At 39.2% G+C, this 20,659-nt stretch overlaps 1 protein-coding gene across 1 annotated transcript in view; it reads left to right on the plus strand.

Moving 5' to 3' along the window:
- LOC121737738 (ly-6/neurotoxin-like protein 1) overlaps positions 1-20,659 on the plus strand; it is a 100,073-nt gene that overhangs the window by 61,505 nt on the left and 17,909 nt on the right. The window contains exon 3 of the mRNA XM_042129426.1: positions 20,262-20,319. Within this exon, the coding sequence (XP_041985360.1) occupies positions 20,262-20,319 (58 nt within the window). The remainder of the gene's footprint in view (positions 1-20,261; positions 20,320-20,659) is intronic.

The following is a 20,659-nucleotide window of genomic DNA, read 5'->3' on the forward strand; positions in this document are numbered from 1 at the left end:
GAGATAAAAAGGTATGCCCTTTCCCGGGACTCAATCTTCATAAGCGAAGTCGCTGGCTCAGCGGTTTGGGCATGAAGAGGTAATAGACAGACCGACACACTTTCGCATATGTAAAATTTGTATGGATATGGATGTGTACCCTAACTTACTTACAGAGTTATCTTGGTTAAAGTCAAGTTAAAGTTAGAGATATTTCAAGTAACTGAATAAAAATCGTAAGAATCATAGCAAAAGTTTAACTTAACATTCGGTTCCGGCGCTCAAGTTAAATTGGACGGAGCTTTCGAAGTTCGAATAAGCTCTATCACGGTGACTTTCGTCAAGTTCTGTAGGCTTACTTACAGTGAATTTCGGTTTTAGTTAGCTATTCGTAAATTACTAATTCCTTGCTACACTACAGGGTGTAAAAAAACAAAGTGTTATTTATTACTATGTATTTAATAATAAAACCATAGTGAAAACTGACTCTATAATAATACCATTATAAGTGACACATTCACTTATATAGGATTTACTGGGAAAGTAGCAGCGCCGAAAGAGCTACTTTTTTTTTAGTTTTTTTTTAATGAAATAAACGAGCAAACGGGTCACCTGAATATGGAAAGCAACTTCCGTCGCCCATGGATACTCGCAGCATCAGAAGAACTGCAGGTGCGTTGACGGCCTTTTAAGAGGGAGTAGGGTAATAGGGGAGGGTAGGGAAGGGACGGGAATGAAATAGGGGAGGGAAGGGAATAGGGGAGGGAAGGGAATAGGGGAGGGGATTGGGCCTCCGGTAAACTCACTCACTCGGCAAAACACAGAGCAAGCGCTGTTTCACGCCGGTTTTCTGTGAGCCCGTGGTATTTCTCCAGTCGAGCTGGCCCATTGTTTTGCCTTCTCAAATTAATCACTGGAAGCACTCTGACAGACATACACAATTTCACTTAGTAAGTAATAGAAGTCTATATTCTATACCTGCCTTTCCCAAAGTGGGCGATAACGCCCCCTTGTTGGCGCTGAAGGTCTAAAGGGGGGGGGGCGGTATGTAGAGGCTTAGGGAGTGATTTATTTCATCAGGAACAAAGAAACAAAAGGGGCGTTAGAACATAATTTGTTCTCATAGTGGCTCTATACTAATATTATAAAATAATTATGAGAAAGTGCGTCTGTCTTCTGTCTGTTACCTCTTCACGACCAAACCACTGATTACTGAACCGATTTTGCTGAAATCATGCGAACCCGGCGAGCGTTGTTTTGCCTTTTCAAATTTATCACTCAGAGCACATTACGTCCCGATACAGTTCAGGAATTAGGTAACAAGTAACAGATGATCGCTCTCGGTTACTAATGGTCCCCATCGAGGCGCATTTCTTGGTTTCATTTATCATTTGAGATTTATTTTGTACTTGAATTTTAGTGGAAGAATAGCCAAGATTCCCACTATATTGATTGATAATGTTTGTAGCGTCGAAGGAAATGTTTCTAGGTTTTGATTTAAATTTTAAATTATTCTAAACTCGATGGCGCCCGCAACATTTTTTCGGGATAAAAAATATCCTATGTGCTTTCCCGGGACTCAAGGTATCTCCATGCCAAATTTTAGCGAAACTTTCGCATTTATAATGTTGGCAAGGATTAGGCACGGTCCGAAGGCGGGGAGGGGTCATAGGGGACATGACCCTCCCCAAAATCTAGTGTCAAATTGAAAAATCTCAAAATCTTGCCAAATAATATAAGTGAGTGACCTCGCACCTGGCATGGATAGCCAAGGTTCCTACTATATTTATTGAGGAATTCGTAGCGTCAAAAATCAAAATAGATGTGTAGGTTTTCATTTAAAAATTTCCAAATATTTTACATAATTTATTAATTGTAATTAAAATAAATCAACCAGCTATAATAAATAGCAAGTCTTTTAATAACCATATCACTAAAATTGGTATAAATGATCGGCAGTGCAGTATAATTAATAAAATAATCGACAAAATGGAACAGTTATATGAGTGAGTTATTGCTCAAACGGCCTCGCTCCGTAGACAATGGCCTATTCGTTTAGTAGCATTATACGCTATTATAATGTAAATTCTAGTTTAAAGTATAATATGTAGTTTATTGTAGTAGAGGAGGGGAGGGTACTATTTTTGTAGTCACTCGAGCGTCATGGAGACCTAGTAGGTTTTGTACATTAGGTAAAGCTGATAAAAAAAATAGGGTATACGTGGGAGAGCCATGCTTCGGCACGAATGGGCCGGCTCGACCGGAGAAATACCACGTTCTCACAAAAAGCCAGCGTGAAACAGCGCTTGCTCTGTGTTTCGCCGAGTGAGTGAGTTTACCGGAGGCCCAATTCCCTTCCCTACCCTTCCCTATTCACTTCCCTTCCCATCCCTACCCTCCCCTATTACCCTATTCCCTCTTAAAAGGCCGGCAACGCACCTGCAGCTCTTCTGATGCTGCGAGTGTCCATGGGCGACGGAAGTTGCTTTCCATCAGGTGACCCGTTTGCTCGTTTGCCCCCTTCTTTCATAAAAAAAGGGTTTTTTAATTTAACGGTGGTTAAAATGGCTGGTTTGAAAACTGCAGCCATTTTAAAGTTTTGAAAATGAAAATAAATTCAGAAAATTGCTTATTTAGGTAAATTATAAATATATTTTAGACAACAAGGACTAAATCATTTAGTTAAGAGCAAAGTAAAATATCTGCGAAGCTTAGTTAAGGAAAGATGAAGCTTTTTTTTAATATTTTAAAATGTCCCTACAGGCTTACCTAACATTTGAATCGTCAGTGCTCTATAATATGGAAGCTTCTTGGGGGTATACTAAACATCCCCTATCTTGATCTGACAGATCCAACAATATTTCAATATTATAAAAACATTATTTTTACCCACCACGTGAGAAATCTGCTTTCTATACCATGATAACTAGACACATAATATGTCGGAAGCCTATGCAAGCTTAATCTGACACACTCGAGCTACTCCCGAAATCCCCTCTTCCCCTCTCCAACTTTTGGACATCAAAAGGTCATAACTTTATCCTGCTTGAAATATAATACAAATTCTAGCTAAGATATCATTGTCTATTATAAGTCCAATTTCCAATCGCTATTTTTACAATTCAGCGTTTCGTTTTGTCTCTTTTTATTACGGCAACGATTTCAGCATGCAATCATCCAGTTAGTAAGAATTATGACTTATAAGGGTCAATTCAGACTGCAACGCGACGCCACAATAGACATAACTACCAGTAGTTCGACTGCAAAGAAACGGACAGGTTTCAATATCTGTCAAATTCGTCAGATTTCACTAGGATTATGAACGGATTGTGCCTCGCGCTGGCTGATATAATTTTTGATTTAGATTTTTAACAAACAACAATACGACCAAAGAGGAACACGTCCAGCGAATATGTCATAGTTCTAAATTCGTAGGTAACAAGTTAACAACCCTAGCGACGATTTTCGTCATAATACGTCAAATTTAAAAATTTCAACATCAGTTCTAAGTCGGCATACACTATCATTCTGTCTACTCTGGCGACGCGGTGCATTTCTGTACTGAATTGATTTCTAAAACAAATTGACAGATTTGCAAGACGTCTCACGTTCATTAAATCTGTCAAATCCACAATTACTAATTAAGAAATCTACGCGTCACGTTGCGGCCCGAATTAATTGACCCTAATCAGACCCTAATACTACGAGTATATCTTATATCTTTAAACGAGCAATTCTTGTATATAATCTTATATCTTTAAACGAGCCATTCTTGTATATAAATATATAATTGGAATCTCGGAATCGGCTCCAACGATTTTCATGAAATTTAGTATATAGGGGGTTTCGGGGGCGATAAATCGATCTAGCTAGAAATCATTTTTAGAAAATGCAATTTTATCTTATCTTATATCTTTAAACGAGCAATTCTTGTATATAAATATAATATAATTGGAATCTCGGAATCGGCTCCAACGATTTTCATGAAATTTAGTATATAGGGGGTTTCGGGGGCGATAAATCGATCTAGCTAGGAATCATTTTTAGAAAATGTCATTTTATCTTATCTTATATCTTTAAGCGAGCAATTCTTGTATATAAAGATATAATTGGAAACTCGGAATCGGCTCCAACGATTTTCATGAAATTTAGTATATAGGTGGTTTCGGGGGCGATAAATCGATCTAGCTAGGAATCATTTTTAGAAAATGTCATTTTATTCGTGTTTTATCGAATACCGAGCAAAGCTCGGTCAAATAGCTAGTTAACTGTTAATTAATAAAGAATTATTATCTACAAGTCGCTAATGAAAGCTTGTACGAAAATCCCCGATATTTATTGAGTAAGGGAAAACTAATTAATGGCAACAAAGAAAACCTCGTCCCAGTAAACGCGGTAATAAGTAGCGAATACACGTGTTGCTGACGATAACAATATATTAGCTGACCCGGCAGACGTTGTTTTGTCATGTTGGCCATAGGGGAAACTACGCAATCACTGATTCACTTTGTTAGCACCGAGTGAGTGAGTTTACCGGAGGCCCGATCCCCTACCCTATTCCCCTCCCTACCCTCCCCTATTTCCTTCCCTTCCCTACCTTGACTATTACCCTATTCCCCCTTAAAAGGCCGGCAACGCCCCTGCAGCTCTTCTGATGCTGCGAGTGTCCATGGGCGACGGAAGTTGCTTTCCATCAGTTGAACCGCTTGCTCGTTTGCCCCCTTATTTCATTAAAAAAAACATCGATCAGTCAAAGTTTCGTTACTATTAAAATATAATATAAGTGACAACTGCCTTAAATATTATTACCACGCATAGAAACTACGAAAGTCTTCAGCAGTACGAAAGCTCGGCTCTTAGCTAGTTTTTTTTTTTTTTTTATGAAAGAAGGGGGCAAACGAGCAAACGGGTCACCTGATGGAAAGCAACTTCCGTCGCCCATGGACACTCGCAGCATCAGAGGAGCTGCAGGTGCGTTGCCGGCCTTTTAAGAGGGAATAGGGTAATAGGGGAGGATAGGGAAGCGAAGGGAATAGGGGAGGGTAGGGAAGGGAAGGGAATAGGAAAGGGGATTGGGCCTCCGGTAAACTCACTCACTCGGCGAAACACAGCGCAAGCGCTGTTTCACGCCGGTTTTCTGTGAGAACGTGGTATTTCTCCGGTCGAGCCGGCCCATTCGTGCCGGAGCATGGCTCTCCCACGTACAGTAATATCTACAAAATATAACTGTGCGCTTTTTGATAGGTTACAATGTTGTTTTGGGTATGAAAAATATAAAATTTTATTGGCTGATTCTCAGACCTACAGTGCACACAAAATCTTAACAAAATGTAACGTTTTAACTTTCAAAGAATTTTAGCAAAAAACGCTGCTACACGAAATTTTTATATTCAAGAGTATCTTGTTCGCCAAATGTTGTTTTGCCATATATGCTGGGAGAGTTCCATAATATTATAACCCAGTAAGATAACGGCAAGGCCGCGGACAAAATATATTATACTGTTATATTTAAGACAGTATATATTATACTGTCTTAAATATTACATGTATTACCTCAAGTCATGTAATATTTAAGAGCTCGTTATCCGACGCTCAAATTAATCCGCGATTAAAGAACGGGTGCCCGATTCTCAAGCGTCGAACTTCAATTCGATCGTAGAGCGTCTCACTCTAATCTGACAGCATATTATATGCGCACTCGAGTGAGATAGCATTTTCTCGAAACGAAATTCGACGCTTGGGAATCGAGCCCCAGGCATGTCCGATCTCGTTTGAATAATTAACGAAAATCCAATATGTCGATTGGACGTTTCTTTCCTTACATTTTCTACTGTCACTTTATCTTTTTTTCCCATAAAGTTAATATACCTAGCGGAATAGAGAAACAAAGGCCTGAGCAAGAGAGATGTCACTATTAGTAACACTGCGTGGTAAAAAGAGACGCGTGATACATGACAGCACCACTCTTTTTTGACGTCCAGTCGGCACGTGCCGCACGTTGACAATTTAATCTCATAGAATTCATGTTCAATCATACTTTTGTGAGTGTACACATATTTTTCACACGTAGATGAAAACCAATTTCGGTTTCGTTTGTGAGCTCAAGATTTTTGCTCTATTCCGCTAGGTATAAGTATTAACTTTATGTCTTTTTCTAAACATTTTGCCGCACTCAGAGACGAATATAACTTAACTGTAATTAAATGAATATTTGACATAGGCGGTAGGCCCCATACCTTTTATTATGTCAAACTCTCCATTAAATTTAAGTTTAATTATGATTAAATGTCTCTGAGTGCGGCCCTTAGGCTGACCCTAAGGGCCGCACTCAGAGATGCAAAATGACGAGCCTATGAGAGTTAGTTGTATAATGTAGGTATTGCATATTTTTGTTTTATTTATTCGAAACTAAGCTACCGATTTGAATGAAATACGGATACGGATTACTGGAAAGGCGATATCTATCAGTTTATTCTTGATAGCTGGGTTTGACATAACGCATCCAAATTGCGTAGGTCTGCCATTGCCTATGAATCAACTTCCTGATAATACTATCGGAGAAATCGACAGATCACGACTAGCTTTGAATGAGCACGCACGACCTCTGTGGCTCAGTTGGTGGGCTGTTGATAGCTCAAGCCGGGGGGAACAAAAACTTTTTCAAAAAGTTCCTGGGTCTTGGATGTGTATTAAATATGTGTATATATAATAAAAATCTTAAATATATGTACTTATAGTAAAAAAGTATTAAATACATATCCGTTGTCTGGTACTTGTAACACAAGTCCTTCAGGTACTTAGCACAGGGCCAGACTGACGTGGTGTGAAGCGTCCATAGATATTATAGATATTATTATTATTGAATTGACATAATCGGACCAAATTACGTAGGTCCGCCATCTGCCTACTGATAGTATATATCAAATCAACATAGGAAAGGATGTCCCGTTTTTCATATCGACCGCCAACTTTGCTATCTAGTTATTAGTTCGCAACTAGGTCCAGGGTAATATATCTAGGTCTAACATAAGTCCAGTAACTCGTGTGATTTTGTTAGCCCAGATGATAGGGTCTCATTATGATACGGAACGCCTCCGTGGTGTAGTGGTTTAGAGAGTGGATTCGACTCGGAGGTTGTGGATTCGAATCCCGCGTTGGAAACCAAGTTTGGTAAGGACAATGCAGGCTGATCATCTGACAAATAAGATGATCCATGCATCGGATGTAAAAATCGGTGCTGCGCCTGATCTCTCGCCAGTCGTGTCGGTTGTCCGTTCCACTGGGTTATGAGAGTACCTAAATGAATAGAGAGTGCTCCTGTGCATTGGGCACACACTTGGACACTATAAAATTACTCCTCCTGCGTAACTGGCTGGCTTCAATGAAACCGGCCACCGTCACCGAAACCCGTGTTTATTATTTATGATACAGAATATTACGCATATATTATTGAATAACAAATTCTCTTTTTTGTCAAGTATCTCCGTGTACCCTCACCCTAACTGTAAAACGGGCAAAATATCTGTGTGCTCAGGATCACAGAATCCTAAATTGCCAGAAAAATGTATTTATGTAATTTACTTAATGCAAATTCACGTTTAGGGCAAAAAGGGGTAAGTGATAATGGCAATTTTATTATTTTTGCCTCGCTGTGTTGCCGGTGTAAAAATTTAAATTTAACTATGGTGTTAGCAAAAAATATATTTTATTGTTTACAAGGGTCTGCTTGGTGTAACTCGGTTTTTAAAGCTTAAAAAATATTGTAATTAAAATGTAGACACTATCATAATCTGGCTGCTATTTAGCACCTGAGTCCTTAACCGATTTTGATTAACTACGTTGATTTTTGCTAAAAGATATACTTAGGATAAAATAATTGATCCATACTAATATTATAAATGCGAAAGTGCGTCTGTCTATCTTTCAGTCTATTACTTCTTCTCGCCCAAACCGCTGAACCTATTTTTTCTGAAAGTATGTAGATGCTTTGAGTCTCAGGAAAGGACATATATAATTCTTTTTATCCTGGAAAAATGCACGGTTTCCCGCACGATAAACTAGTTTTGGCGCAACGGAAAAATCAGAACTACCCCATTTGATACAAGTCAAGACCCCTTTTATTGTACTATTTCCATGGACTAAGACGCGCCCGCAGCGCGGCGTCATATATTTCCGTGGGAGAGCCATGCTTCGGCACGAATGGGCCGACTCTACCGGAGAAATACCACGGGCTCACGGAAAACCGGCGTGAAACAGCGCTTGCGCTGGGTTTCGCCGAGTGAGTGAGTTTACCGGAGGCCCAATCCCCTACCCTTTTCCCTTTCCTACCCTCTCCTATTCCTTCCCTACCCTCCCCTATTCCTTTCCCTACCCTCCCCTATTACCCTATTCCCTCTTAAAAGGCCGGCAACTCACCTGCAGCTCTCTGATGCTGCGAGTATCCATGGGCGACGGAAGTTGCTTTCCATAAGGTGACTCATTTGCTCGTTTGCCCCCTTATTTCATAAAAAAAAATGTAGTCTGCCTATAAAATATCAATTTCTCATAAAGGGCATTTGCATAATATTTATAATCCAGCTTAAAATTACCCTTTCTGTGTTAACCTAAAATAACTTTATCAATAACGTGTCTCTTTACAATAAAATCGCATAAACTATTCACAAGATCGGCTCGGCTACATGTAAAATGTATTGTGTACAAAATATTTGATATTTTCAATTCCCCACCAATACACAACTTGAAGGCTTTGACAGCGAGGTGGAATTGCGTCTGGAATTTAAAATTATCATTTATAAATAAAATCTTTCTTTTTCTCACTATATTTTTCTATAGGAATTCATCTACGAAACGAAATAATAATTTGTACTAATATAAATAAGAACAGTTTTGTAAGCCCTTTCAAAAACTTGTGAACTTCTAAACTTTTTTTCCGGAAAAATGTACGGTTTCCCGCGATAAACGATTTTTGACGACACCACGGAGCTCTTCGTATGAGCTCCGTGGACGACTCGGAGTTGCGTCATCTAGTATATTCAAAAAAATGTATCGCTGTAGTCTACGAATAATAAAAACTAAGGAAAAGTAACTGTGTCAAAAAATTTGTCCACGAGTCTACAAAATGTGACCCGCATACATGCATACTTAACTAGCTGTTGCCCGCGACTTCGTCCGCGTGGACTTCAGTTTATAGCGCTCGATGTCAACAAAATTGGTGTCAAAAGCTTTTATAAAAAAAACCCTGGTACCCCTTAAATCAAAACAGCTGTGCAGTGTGCACATAATATTTCATTTTTTTAAACTTTATATTTTATGCCAAATTTTAAAGCTTATTTAGCCCCCCAATTACACAACTTTACCCATAAACTATTTATCATTGATAGGTTTAAGGTTACGTCACTGTATATAATATAAAGTACTGACTTCTTAAATAACGTGTAAAAATGAAATAACAATCGAAAAAAATCGAAACTCCAATAATTCATGATACCACCTTTTATAGAAAGATGTTGGGCAAGCGTTAGCGCGATGTAAGAGACGCACGGCGCCATCTAGTATGAATTTTTGGAACTAACTTAATTTGAACAAATTTTCGTATTTTCACCCCCTTACAACCCTTTTTTCCAGTAAAAAAGTAGCCTATGGCCTTTCTCAGGCTTTAGACTATCTGTATACAAAATTTCATTACAATCGGTTCGGTAGTTTTGGCGTGAAAGCGAGACAGACAGACAGAGATACTTTTGCATTTATAATATTAGTATAGATTTTTGCAAAAAGAGATCCGAATATATGCAAGAATATTGTGTAATAATTGTAGGAGTGACAATTATTGTTGTGTTTGTATTTTATTTATTTATTTAGCGCATTCGCATTTTAGTGTGCGAAAAGGAACCAAATTCAAAACGATTCAAGTATGGGAGTTACGTTTCTTTAGTTGTTATTATTCGTATTCTGTAGTAATTCGTAGGCTGTACTACGAATAATAAAAACTAACTGTAGTACCTATAGTTTTCTAGTCCAATTTCATTTTAGTAGAAATATTTTACACGTCTTTAAAATGGCAGGTAAATAGGTATGTAATTTCTCTGGCACAGAGCGACAGTGCCGTTTTCCGTACAAGTCTCGGAGAGCTATATTAAATTCACTGCACGTTAAAATAGACACTGTCATTGAGGTGACAGTTTTATTGAAGTGAAACCTTTGCACTCTGGGAGTGCCGGCAGAAACGAAACAGTAGGGGCGGTTTTTTTTAATAAAATACTTAAGGGGCAAACGAGCAAACGGGTCACCTGATGGAAAGCAACTTCCGTCGCCCATGGTCACTCGCAGCATCAGAAGAGCTGCAGGTGCGTTGTCGGCCTTTTAAGAGGAAATAGGGTAATAGGGAGGGTAGGGAAGGGAAGGGAATAGGGAAGGGCAGGGAAGGGAATGGGGTAGGGGATCGGGGCTCCGGTAAACTCACTCACTTGGCGAAACTCAGCGCAAGCGCTGTTTCACGCCAGTTTTCTGTGAGAACGTGGTGTTTCTCCGGTCGAGCCGCCCCATTCGTGCTGAAGCATGGCTCTCCCACGTGAAATTTAGTAAATAGAAAGGGGCTTCCTCTCCTAACGGCGCATGGTGTACGCTTCTGGGTCAATTCAGACCACACGCTAGGCGTAGATGCCGTCAGATGCATTTTTTAAATATATGTATAGATATGACAGATTTCAATGTAACTTGCATGACGTCTCACGCAATTGAAGTCTGTCAATTCAATACTTGTATTGAATTGACAGACTTCAATTGCGTGACGACGCACAACTCGAGCGTAAGCCAAACGACCGTAATTTTGTGAGCCGTGAGTCGCAGAATTTCGGTCGCGTAAATGTCTTTTCATACAAATCATGACTAACAAAATTACGCTCGTGTGAATCAAATAGGACTTTTGTATGAAACTGAATGCAGCAGAATTTCTGCCAGCCGAAATTCTGCGACTCGTAACTCAGAAATTACGCTCGTTTATCTTCACCCTTAGAAATGCATCCACGCGTCGCGTTGCGGATTGCGGTCTGAATTGACCCTTCTACGTCTTACATATTTTCTGAGTATAGACCCTTCTCCTTTTAACCCGACTTAGGCGAATTGAAAAGGAAAGCTAATGAATGATTTTGGCAGTATGAATGTATGTATGTAGTCTTGTAAGAGGTAAACAATATTGATCCAATTTTAACATTAACTGCCGCAAGTAACTTATTATATTTTTATCTAAAGTCTTTTTATCTAAAGTCTATAATAAAAATAACTATAACCCGAGTATACATAATATTTTTTACATACCTACTCGGGTTAAGTACATGGTTTTTGAAACTTATACATGTTTGAAAGTCGGCTAAAAAGCGTTGCAGTATTTTGTCATGTTGAGTATCCGTCAACTGGGCCGTGTAGGCATCCATTTGGATAATTCAGCCGATTAGCTGGCGTTTGACGGCCAGCTTCCTGGAATGAGTGATATCAAGCGATAACGAATTACCGCTTATTCGGGATGCTTTCAAATGCTGTCTAAGGGTCAATTCAGACCGCAACGCGACTGATTTGACAGAAATCAAAATATGCGTGAGACGCCTTGCAAATCTGTCAAATCCATACAAATTGAAATGCATCTACGCGTCGCGTAACGCGTTGCGGTCTGAATTGACACTAATGAGCTGATGCAATTCTAAATTTGTGTTGAATTGACAGACTTCAATTGCCTGAGACGTCATGCAAGTTACATTGAAATCTGTCAATTCTTTATATAAATTAGCAATTTGCATCTCAACTCTCAAGGTTGCATTTCTGTGTTACCCTTACATAATATAATATACCCCATATTATTATCCTACTAATATTATAAAGGCGAAAGTTTGTTTGTATGTATAGATGTATGGATGTGTGGATGTGTGGATGTTTGTTACTCTTTCACGCAAAAACTACTGAACAGATTTTAATGAAACTTTACAATAATATAGCTTATACATCAGAATAACACATAGGCTACAATTTTAACCGACTTTCAAAATGGGGGAGGTGTTATGTTCGTTTTATTATGTTCAACGATTACTCCGTCGTTTGTTAACCGATTTTCAAATTTTTTCTTTTGGTATATAGGGTATCATCTCAATTTGGTATTATATTCACAAAAGTGGTGATCTGATGAAGGATCCATAAGTAATCGAGGGAACTCCTCAAAATGTATAGGGAAACATGTGGTGACTTCGGTTTCGTGAAAAGTATTCTAAGCATATGCTACCAACAAGTAAGATTTTGCACCGAGGTATACCTGGTATACCGTGGTTCGAAAGGTGCTGAGAGAACTCCTGATTCTTTATAGATACAAGTTTGGGAGTTTCGGCGTTGTTTTAAGAACGGAAAGCATATGCTACTATACAAATTACATTCATCATCATCATCATCACTACCATATTATACCATGCATCGTCCCATGATTATGAGCCTGTTATTGGTACTTTTCATAGTCTTTTAGATCGAGATTCGAGACTCGAGTTTGTCAAGCGATAATTTAAAAAAATCAATACTTATAATATTATAAACCTGAAGAGTATGTTTGCTTGAACGCGCTTATCTCAGGAACTACAGATCCGATTTAAAAACTTATTTCTAATTTCAGTGTTACATAGCTCATTTATCGAGTAAGGCTATAAGGCTATAATATTATTATCACGCTACGACTAATACGACCGAAGAAACTCAGGAAAATGTGGGAAAAACGGGGGAAATATTAGAAAGGGTTTATCTCACGAACTACTGGAGCAATTTTTATAGCAATATTTGGCACATAATATGTACATATATAGAGAAGACCACGTGAAGAGAGTATAGCTATTTTTCATGGGAAAATGTACGGTTTCTGTAAAATTCCTAATTTACGCGGGCGAAGCCGCGCGGGACATCTAGTGTGTAAATATTATGTTCAGAGGTTAGCATAATATGACGTCAAGTATGGTAAATGTCAAAGATTGTATACCTAATCGCTGGCATGTTAAGGGCGTTGTGATAAGCCCTAAGGCGATTTAGATAAGCTAGAATATATTATGCTTAGTTTAATACAATAATAATATTATTATTTATCATCATCAAGGTACCCTCTATCACTGATTTTGTGTCTTGAATATATTTTATGATTGAAATAGTGCAACGCATCATACGTCATACAGAAAGTTAACCGGAAATAATACATACTATTATGGAATGCCTAAAAATTATAATGTGGACGGGCACCCAAAAATACATACTTATTGTGTTAGCAGTTAGCACTCACTTCTAGCCCCTCTGTGGTTCACTGGTTTAGAGTTAGTTAAACACTGGTTTAGGGTTAGTCAAGAGCCACGGCTCTTGACAGTGGGTTCGATTTCCGCGTTTGAAAAAATGTTTTAATGCGGTCCGCCGTTTGAAAAAACATCAGCTCTCTTAGTTCAATAATTAGTTGAAGCTGGCTCAAAGCATGATGATGATGAATACAGGGTGTTGGAGTGGTTCCAGTGGCTAGAGGCGCGTGACGCGCTAACAGAAATCCACATCACATTACTTACAGGGTGATTCGAAATTGGATTAACATCTAAACTAGCTTTTGCTTCACCTGGGTAGAATTCTGAGAACGACATAGGAACACACCAGCTGTTAAAGTTTTTGCAATTGGACCAGTAGTTCCTACAAACCAAAAATCAAACCTCTGTACTACGAATAATAAAAAAAAGGAAAAGTAACTCCGTCAAGAAACATGTTCTTAAATACTTGTCAAAAATGTGTACCTAGGCACAAACCTAGGTACACATTTTTAATAAGTACATTTGCAATATTTAGGTGGCCTTAAGCGGTATCAGACTGACGTTACATGACAGTTCAAAAGGAACCCTTAACGGTATAATATAATTCGCTGGCCCCGGGCAACAAAGCGGTAAACGCCGCTTACGCCCTTTTTAATGTTATTTGATTTTTGGCTTCTCTGAGTATGAGTCTATCACCCCTATTTATTTCATATTTTTAAAATAATATTTTGGGTATAATAAATGACAAAAGCTTTATTGAATCGAAAATTCTCTTACGACTAAAACTGTATTCTTGCATTACTCTATGAAACATAACTAAAAAACTGGTGAAGATACGATACAACTAAGCTTTCGCTGTAAAATTCCCCAGAAGAACGGAGTAATCGGCTGGTACGCTCGAAATCTAAAGCGAAAAATACGTCGTATTATGTTCTTACAGCCGTAAATCTCAAGCGGTTTGGTGTTTTTATAAAGTCAATAAACAATGTTACAATTGAAACAATATCGCTTATTAGTTGTATTATACTTTTTTTCAATTATTTCAATAATTTTTTATACTATCACAATTATTTTGATATGGTTAAATAGGTAAAAAAATTATCTTTCATATTATGAGACATCACACATTTGTTTTGGACCACTGTGCGCTGCACTATAAACAAAATAGCTTATTTTGTCTCTCCTGAACAAAACGATTTTTGATATTACGCCTTTATTGCCCGGGGCCAGCGATATATAGTACCGCGTATGGGAGTTACGTTTCCTTAGTTTTTATTATTTGTAGCCTCTGTATTATACCAGTGTAGATATAATTATCTAAGATGAGTAATTTTAGATACTTACGACAAATTTCGTAGTAGTTAAATAATAAGTAATCATTAAATTTCTCTCTGAGTAAGTAGGTATTCTTAATTCAGAAACGGGAACTGGGACGATTTCAGGCAACGTCCTGCGACTAATTATATAAAAGAGGTACAGCGAAAAGCTTCTTGGGTGATTCCGGAGAGTGGCAATAACTAAAACGAAAGTAGCCGAAATAATAAACGCGGCTTTGTTTCGGCTAAACGAGTTTAATTTTTATTGTCAAAGTTAATTGGAAATTATTTTACTTGTGGCAGTTACTTAAGGGACGCTTATACGGGCAACTAAAATTGCTCCACTCCCGTCAACTTTGACGTCACGACTACAGCAAGCAATTTTCGGCAACAAGCAGCAACAATCAGCAACTAGTCTATCATACACGAGCCCATCGGATATTTGTCAATTCGTATCGCCGCAATTTATTAAAATTGCCCCATGTTGTTGCTCCGCTAAATTGCTCCAGATCGCTCCATTCGTGTCGCCGGCAATTAATTGCCCGTGTAAGCGCTTCTTAAGAGTCACTACTCATCAGTCTAATGGTGCGCTTATACGGGCAACTAAAGTTACTCAACTCCAGTCAATTCTCGTCAACTTTGACGTCAGGACTACAGGAATTTGCGGTAACAAGCAGCAATATTGCGCAATACAATATTGAGTGATACATGGCCATCGAATATTTGAGCGATATGACATTAAACTAGGCCTTTTCATCCGTAATTGTGGATACAGTATTTTTAGAGCGAAGTAACCACTCCTCAAATACTGTAGTACCTGGGACAAGATTTTTTAAATGTCCGTATGGTTGCCCAAGCGCATACGGCATTCTCGCAACATAGTCGTCATAGTCCAGAGGAAAGATTAACTAGTCAATACGTCTGGGACCAACCATGTGCGGGTTTCCTCGCGATGTTTTCCGTCACCGTACGATAACTTGAGATCTCTGATCTCAAGTACCTACATAATGCGGACGCTATGACATTGATAGATATGACATTGAGCGATATGAAATAAATTGCTCCATATTGCTCCACTAATTGCTCCAGATCGCCCCATTCGTGTCGCCGAGCAATTATTGCCGTAATTATTGCCCGTGTAAGCGATTCTTAAGAGCTCACCTGACTCTAAAAATCCATCATCGTCCTTCTCTCTTCACACTCACGCCCGTCTTTCATATGCCAGGTGAAAAAGGACGGCGCGGAATCATCGCCGAGTTAGTTTTACTTGAATAAAAGACGAACTATAATGATTGTGAAAAAAGTGTTTTGAGCAAATTTAGGTTTTATTAATACCTTTTTAGATATTAAAAAATATTAAAGAAAAGACAGCAAACTTCGAAGATCCAAGCAAAAATGTGTCTAAAACAAGGTTTTTTGTAAAAAGGAAACTATTGAGCATTTTTTGAGTAATCGTGTTTCCGTCTTGAGCATTTAATCTTCATGAACTGAAGTTACTTGTGTCAAAAAATCAGTTTTCTAGACCTTACAGATTTTGAGATCTAGGTTTAAGTATGTAGTCAAGTTAGGGTCATATGCGCTCTTAACGCCGCTGCGAATTTTATTAGAAGAGATTTAGAGCTAAATAATATGGGATAAGTTTTATAACTACCTATTAGAATCTAGATTCTAGATGATGGCCGCAACGCCATTGCATCAACTAGTTTATCGCGCGGGAACCGTATATTTTTCCGGAATACAAAGTATCTCCTTACCAAATTTAGCTAAATCGATTCAGCGGTTTGGGCATGAATAGGTAACTACAAACAGACAAACTTTCGCATTTTTTAATATTAGTATGGAAGTATGGATAATTTCTATCCACAATAGAACTTTACACCCTGTGTAGTTCAAACAGCATCGTTAGCGCGGAGCTGTTAAGTAAACCCGCGCCGCACAATCTTGGATTCCTATTTAGTGGTTCCATTATCACAGTACAAATACGGTAGTGTTACTTCGCTGTATTCTCGAAATTGTGCAACACGGAGTTTTTTCTGTTCACGACTCAGGTTGCGCGTTATTCCATCAGAGTAATTGGTTCTTTTGCTGATGGCGGACCAGTGTACATTGGTCGAGCTATATTGAAGCAAAGTAGATCATCGATTAGTACTGATGTAACACCATCAACCATCTACCTATGAGTCACTTCTCTGATAGTACAGAGACGACGCGACGGGGCGGGGCGGGCCGGTCAATTTTGCTGCGTACGCACGTCGATATCTGCGGCTGCCCGCACCGCGTACACTAAGCACACGCCGTCTGCGTTATTGCATGTAAACTGGTTTGTGTGATCCACGGCGGGCAGCCGCGGACATGCCGCGGACATGCACCGCCAGTGCCCGCCGGGCACTTGTGGCGCGGTCTTTTTGCCCGCCGTGTGCGTTGGTAATATAGGATTCCCTTTGTGCTATCGTTCGCGGCGAAATTGACCGGCCCGCCCCGCCCCGTCGTCTGTAAAGCGCCTTATGCTACCTGTGACTCAGTCGTGTTCTTGAACAAAATCCAAGAACACAAAGACATGTTTTCTAGCGCGAAACGTACCTCACACTTATATCTAAGAGTGTAAGCCCCAATTTCACCAACGACTGTTAAAGTTAACGCCGGAATTAGTATGACGTTACCTCTTTCGATTTTCATATGAATGAAAGAGAAGACATTACATTTTAACAAGCTGTTAACACTAACAGACGTTGGTGAAATTGGGGCTAAGCGCCCGATCCGGGCCGTATTTATAAAATTTAAAATACGTTTAATTAAAAAATAAAAATCTTGTTGCACAAAAACAAGTTTTAGCGAGCGAGCGCTACGACGTGTATTGTATTGTTTTTTTATAATCTATTCATGAACGTATCTGTGAACGTATGAGTGGAGGGTATGGTCTACACTCTACGGCATAATAATAATATTATGTATACTCATATACTGTGGTAATAGTCAGTAAATTATAATATACGGGCTGTACTCAGAAATACGTTCAATAATTGAGATGTAAGTTTGCTTTGATTACAAATTAATTTAACTACCGGAGTCTATAATTCCTCTACTTAAGAGTCTATATTATAATAATAATAGTATACAGAGTATATAATTATATATACACACCATAATTAATTCTATAAAGTAATCGTGATGGCACAAAATTCGCTTAGAAATTCACGAAAATGCCACCGCGTTAAAGTAAAAAATCGTTTTGGATATGTTTAGATCGCTTGGCCGGCCCGGCCTCTCATAGAAAACAAGCAATGGAACAGCAAGAAATGGGAATGGCGTAAGCGACAAAATGGCTTTTGTCGCGTAATTTAAAAACCATAAATATATTTCATATAAGCTATGGGCAAATTTAAGTGTATGCTTGAACTAATCTATGTACAAATTTTGGAAGCTTAAATCACTCTCCTCTGTTGGCAAAATTAGAATCCCTGTTTTATCCCAGGTCTTTTTGATTAATTATTCTGTGTTATAAAAGTTGACCAATCGTGTTATGCTATGGGTAATTCAAAGATATCAAGACATGATGAATACTGACAATGAATTTTAATTTCTTAGCTTTAGTCATAATTGTTGAGAAAAATCGATATCGTCGCCCTAATTCCATAATTTATACAGAGTGTATAATTTAAGTATACAGAATATTTTCTTGTTGTACATAACGAACTGCAACATGCAGCTGGTACCAAAATAGCTAATAAAATCTCCGTCTAGAGAACAAAATTTATTAGCATGGAACTTCATTGAGTGCATATTATGAGGTTTAATTATAATGGATAAAATATCTGTACGGAGGACCGGTAATACCATTTGATTAAATGCGCGCGTAAATTATTTTTCTTGCATTTATTTTTGATCAGTTTTGTTTTATTGAAGTGAAAACTTTGTTTTCTGTTTACCCAGCCCAAAATTGTGCTTAAAAGAATTCTTAGGGTTAATTCAGACCGCAACGCGACGCGTAGATGCATTTCTAATTTATATGGATTTAACCGATTTGCATGACGTCTCACGCAATTGAAATCTGTCAATTCAGTACAAATTTAGAAATGCATCAACACGTCGCGTTGCAGTCCGAATTGACTCTTCACAATTGACATTTGATGGGAAAAGTGCGACCAAATTTTGTAGCTGTCTGCCTATGAATTAACATCTCTAGTTTGCGTTAGAAATCGTCCATTGTGGTGGAGATGCCGCATTATCCTTTTGCATATAATATTGTTGCTAATGTCACTATAAAGTGCCTGATAGACGTTCGAACTTAAAGCACGCGGGTTTTAAGTTCGCGAACTTACTCGGCTCGACGTCGGTGACATACGAGAATGGCTCACACTGGAGTACCATGTCCCCAGGCTCGCGGTTCGCAGTCTTGCCAGACGTACGAGCCGAGACGAGCTACGAGTAAAATTCCAAGACGGCGATCTTGCGCGGCAATATTTAAGCTGTCTACACACCAAAGTCGCCGGGCAAGGCCGGCGGCCTCATTTTGAACCAACTTAGCTCGCGCTCATTCAGTTGCCCGCTGCCCGAAGCCGCCGGGTTTGTGCCGCCGCCTGCGTCGGGCCGGCGTCCGAATTGCAACATTCAGAAGCCGCCGAGGTTGCCTGCCGGCATTAACCCGCCTGGTTCGTGCCGGCGGGCCGGCGGCTTCGGTGTGTAGACAGCTTACAGTACGCGAACTTTAGGTGACACACATTAAGATCGTCGAGCCGGCGTGAAACAGCGCTTGCGCTGTGTTTCGCCGAGTGAGTGAGTTTACCGGAGGCCCAATCCCCTAACCCCTACCCTATTCCCTTCCCTACCCTCAACTATTCCCTTTCCTTCCCTTCCCTACCCTCCTCTATTAACCATTTCCTCTTAAAAGGCCGGCCGACTTGCAGCTCTTCTGATGCTGCGAGTGTCCATGGGCGACGGAAGTTGCTTTCCATCAGGTGACCCGTTTGCTCGTTTATTTCATTAAAAAAAACTTACTCTTTAATAATGTCAGTTTAATATCATAAGCTGACTAATCTGAACTAGCACGCGACGCCAGGCCCCAGGGTAAGCCGGGGTAAGCCATGTGACGGGCTGCCTACTCGATATGCGATAAAGCCTATTTGAATTTTACCCTTGAAAGTATTTTAATCGCTCAGGGACCGTTTTGAAACGAGACAAAGCAAGGCGTGACGATATACAGGGTGTAATACTTTAGAAGTTTAGGATGTGTATATTATGTCCCTTACATAGAGTTTGCTGTAAAAATAGCAGAGCTCAAAAGAGGATTTTTGTGACACGTCTTATCAGATTTTGCCAAAGAAATCGGACAAATAAATAAATAAATGTTTGTCTCAAATAACTCAGGTAATAATTAGTTTGTAAAAATTTATTCCTGTGTTGGTCGGCCGGCAGCAAAAAATATATATTACGATTAAAGGACTGAGTCATCACTTCCTGATAACACTTATCAGGAAGTGGTGAAAAAGCAACTTATCTATCTATCGGCTATCCACAACTAAACTGACAGACGCTCTAAAGTCCATGATCCATCTATCAGATAAGTTGTGGATAGCCTATCCGGCACTTATCATGAAGAGGTATACAGCTGGCCCTTAATGTCATTAATCATTATTCATTATACAATAATAAATGTCTTTTGTTTCAGAAATATGTCAGCGAGCTGACAGTAGTGAGAGACTGCGTGCCGACCTGCAGCGAAAAAGGTAACTTCACCTCCCTTTACCTTACATTAAGGATCAAATGAGACCGCAACGCGACGCGTAGATGCATTTCTAAATTTGTACTGAATTGACAGACTTCAATTGCATAAGACATCATGCAAGTCTGTCTATTCAGTACAAATTTAGAAATGCATCTACGCGTTGCGTTGCGGTCTGAATTGACCCTTACCACAGTCTATGGAAATTATTATTACGCTGTGCCCTTACCATTACGAACGCTTTTCCTGACATGACTCATGCGTGCTATCGCCCGCATGCGGATCAAGAGTCTGATCCACGACGCAATTCGACACGGATTCGAAAATTACTCGACATCCAATAA

Source organism: Aricia agestis, chromosome 21 (genome assembly GCF_905147365.1).
Source record: "Aricia agestis chromosome 21, ilAriAges1.1, whole genome shotgun sequence".
Taxonomy (NCBI): domain Eukaryota; kingdom Metazoa; phylum Arthropoda; class Insecta; order Lepidoptera; family Lycaenidae; genus Aricia; species Aricia agestis.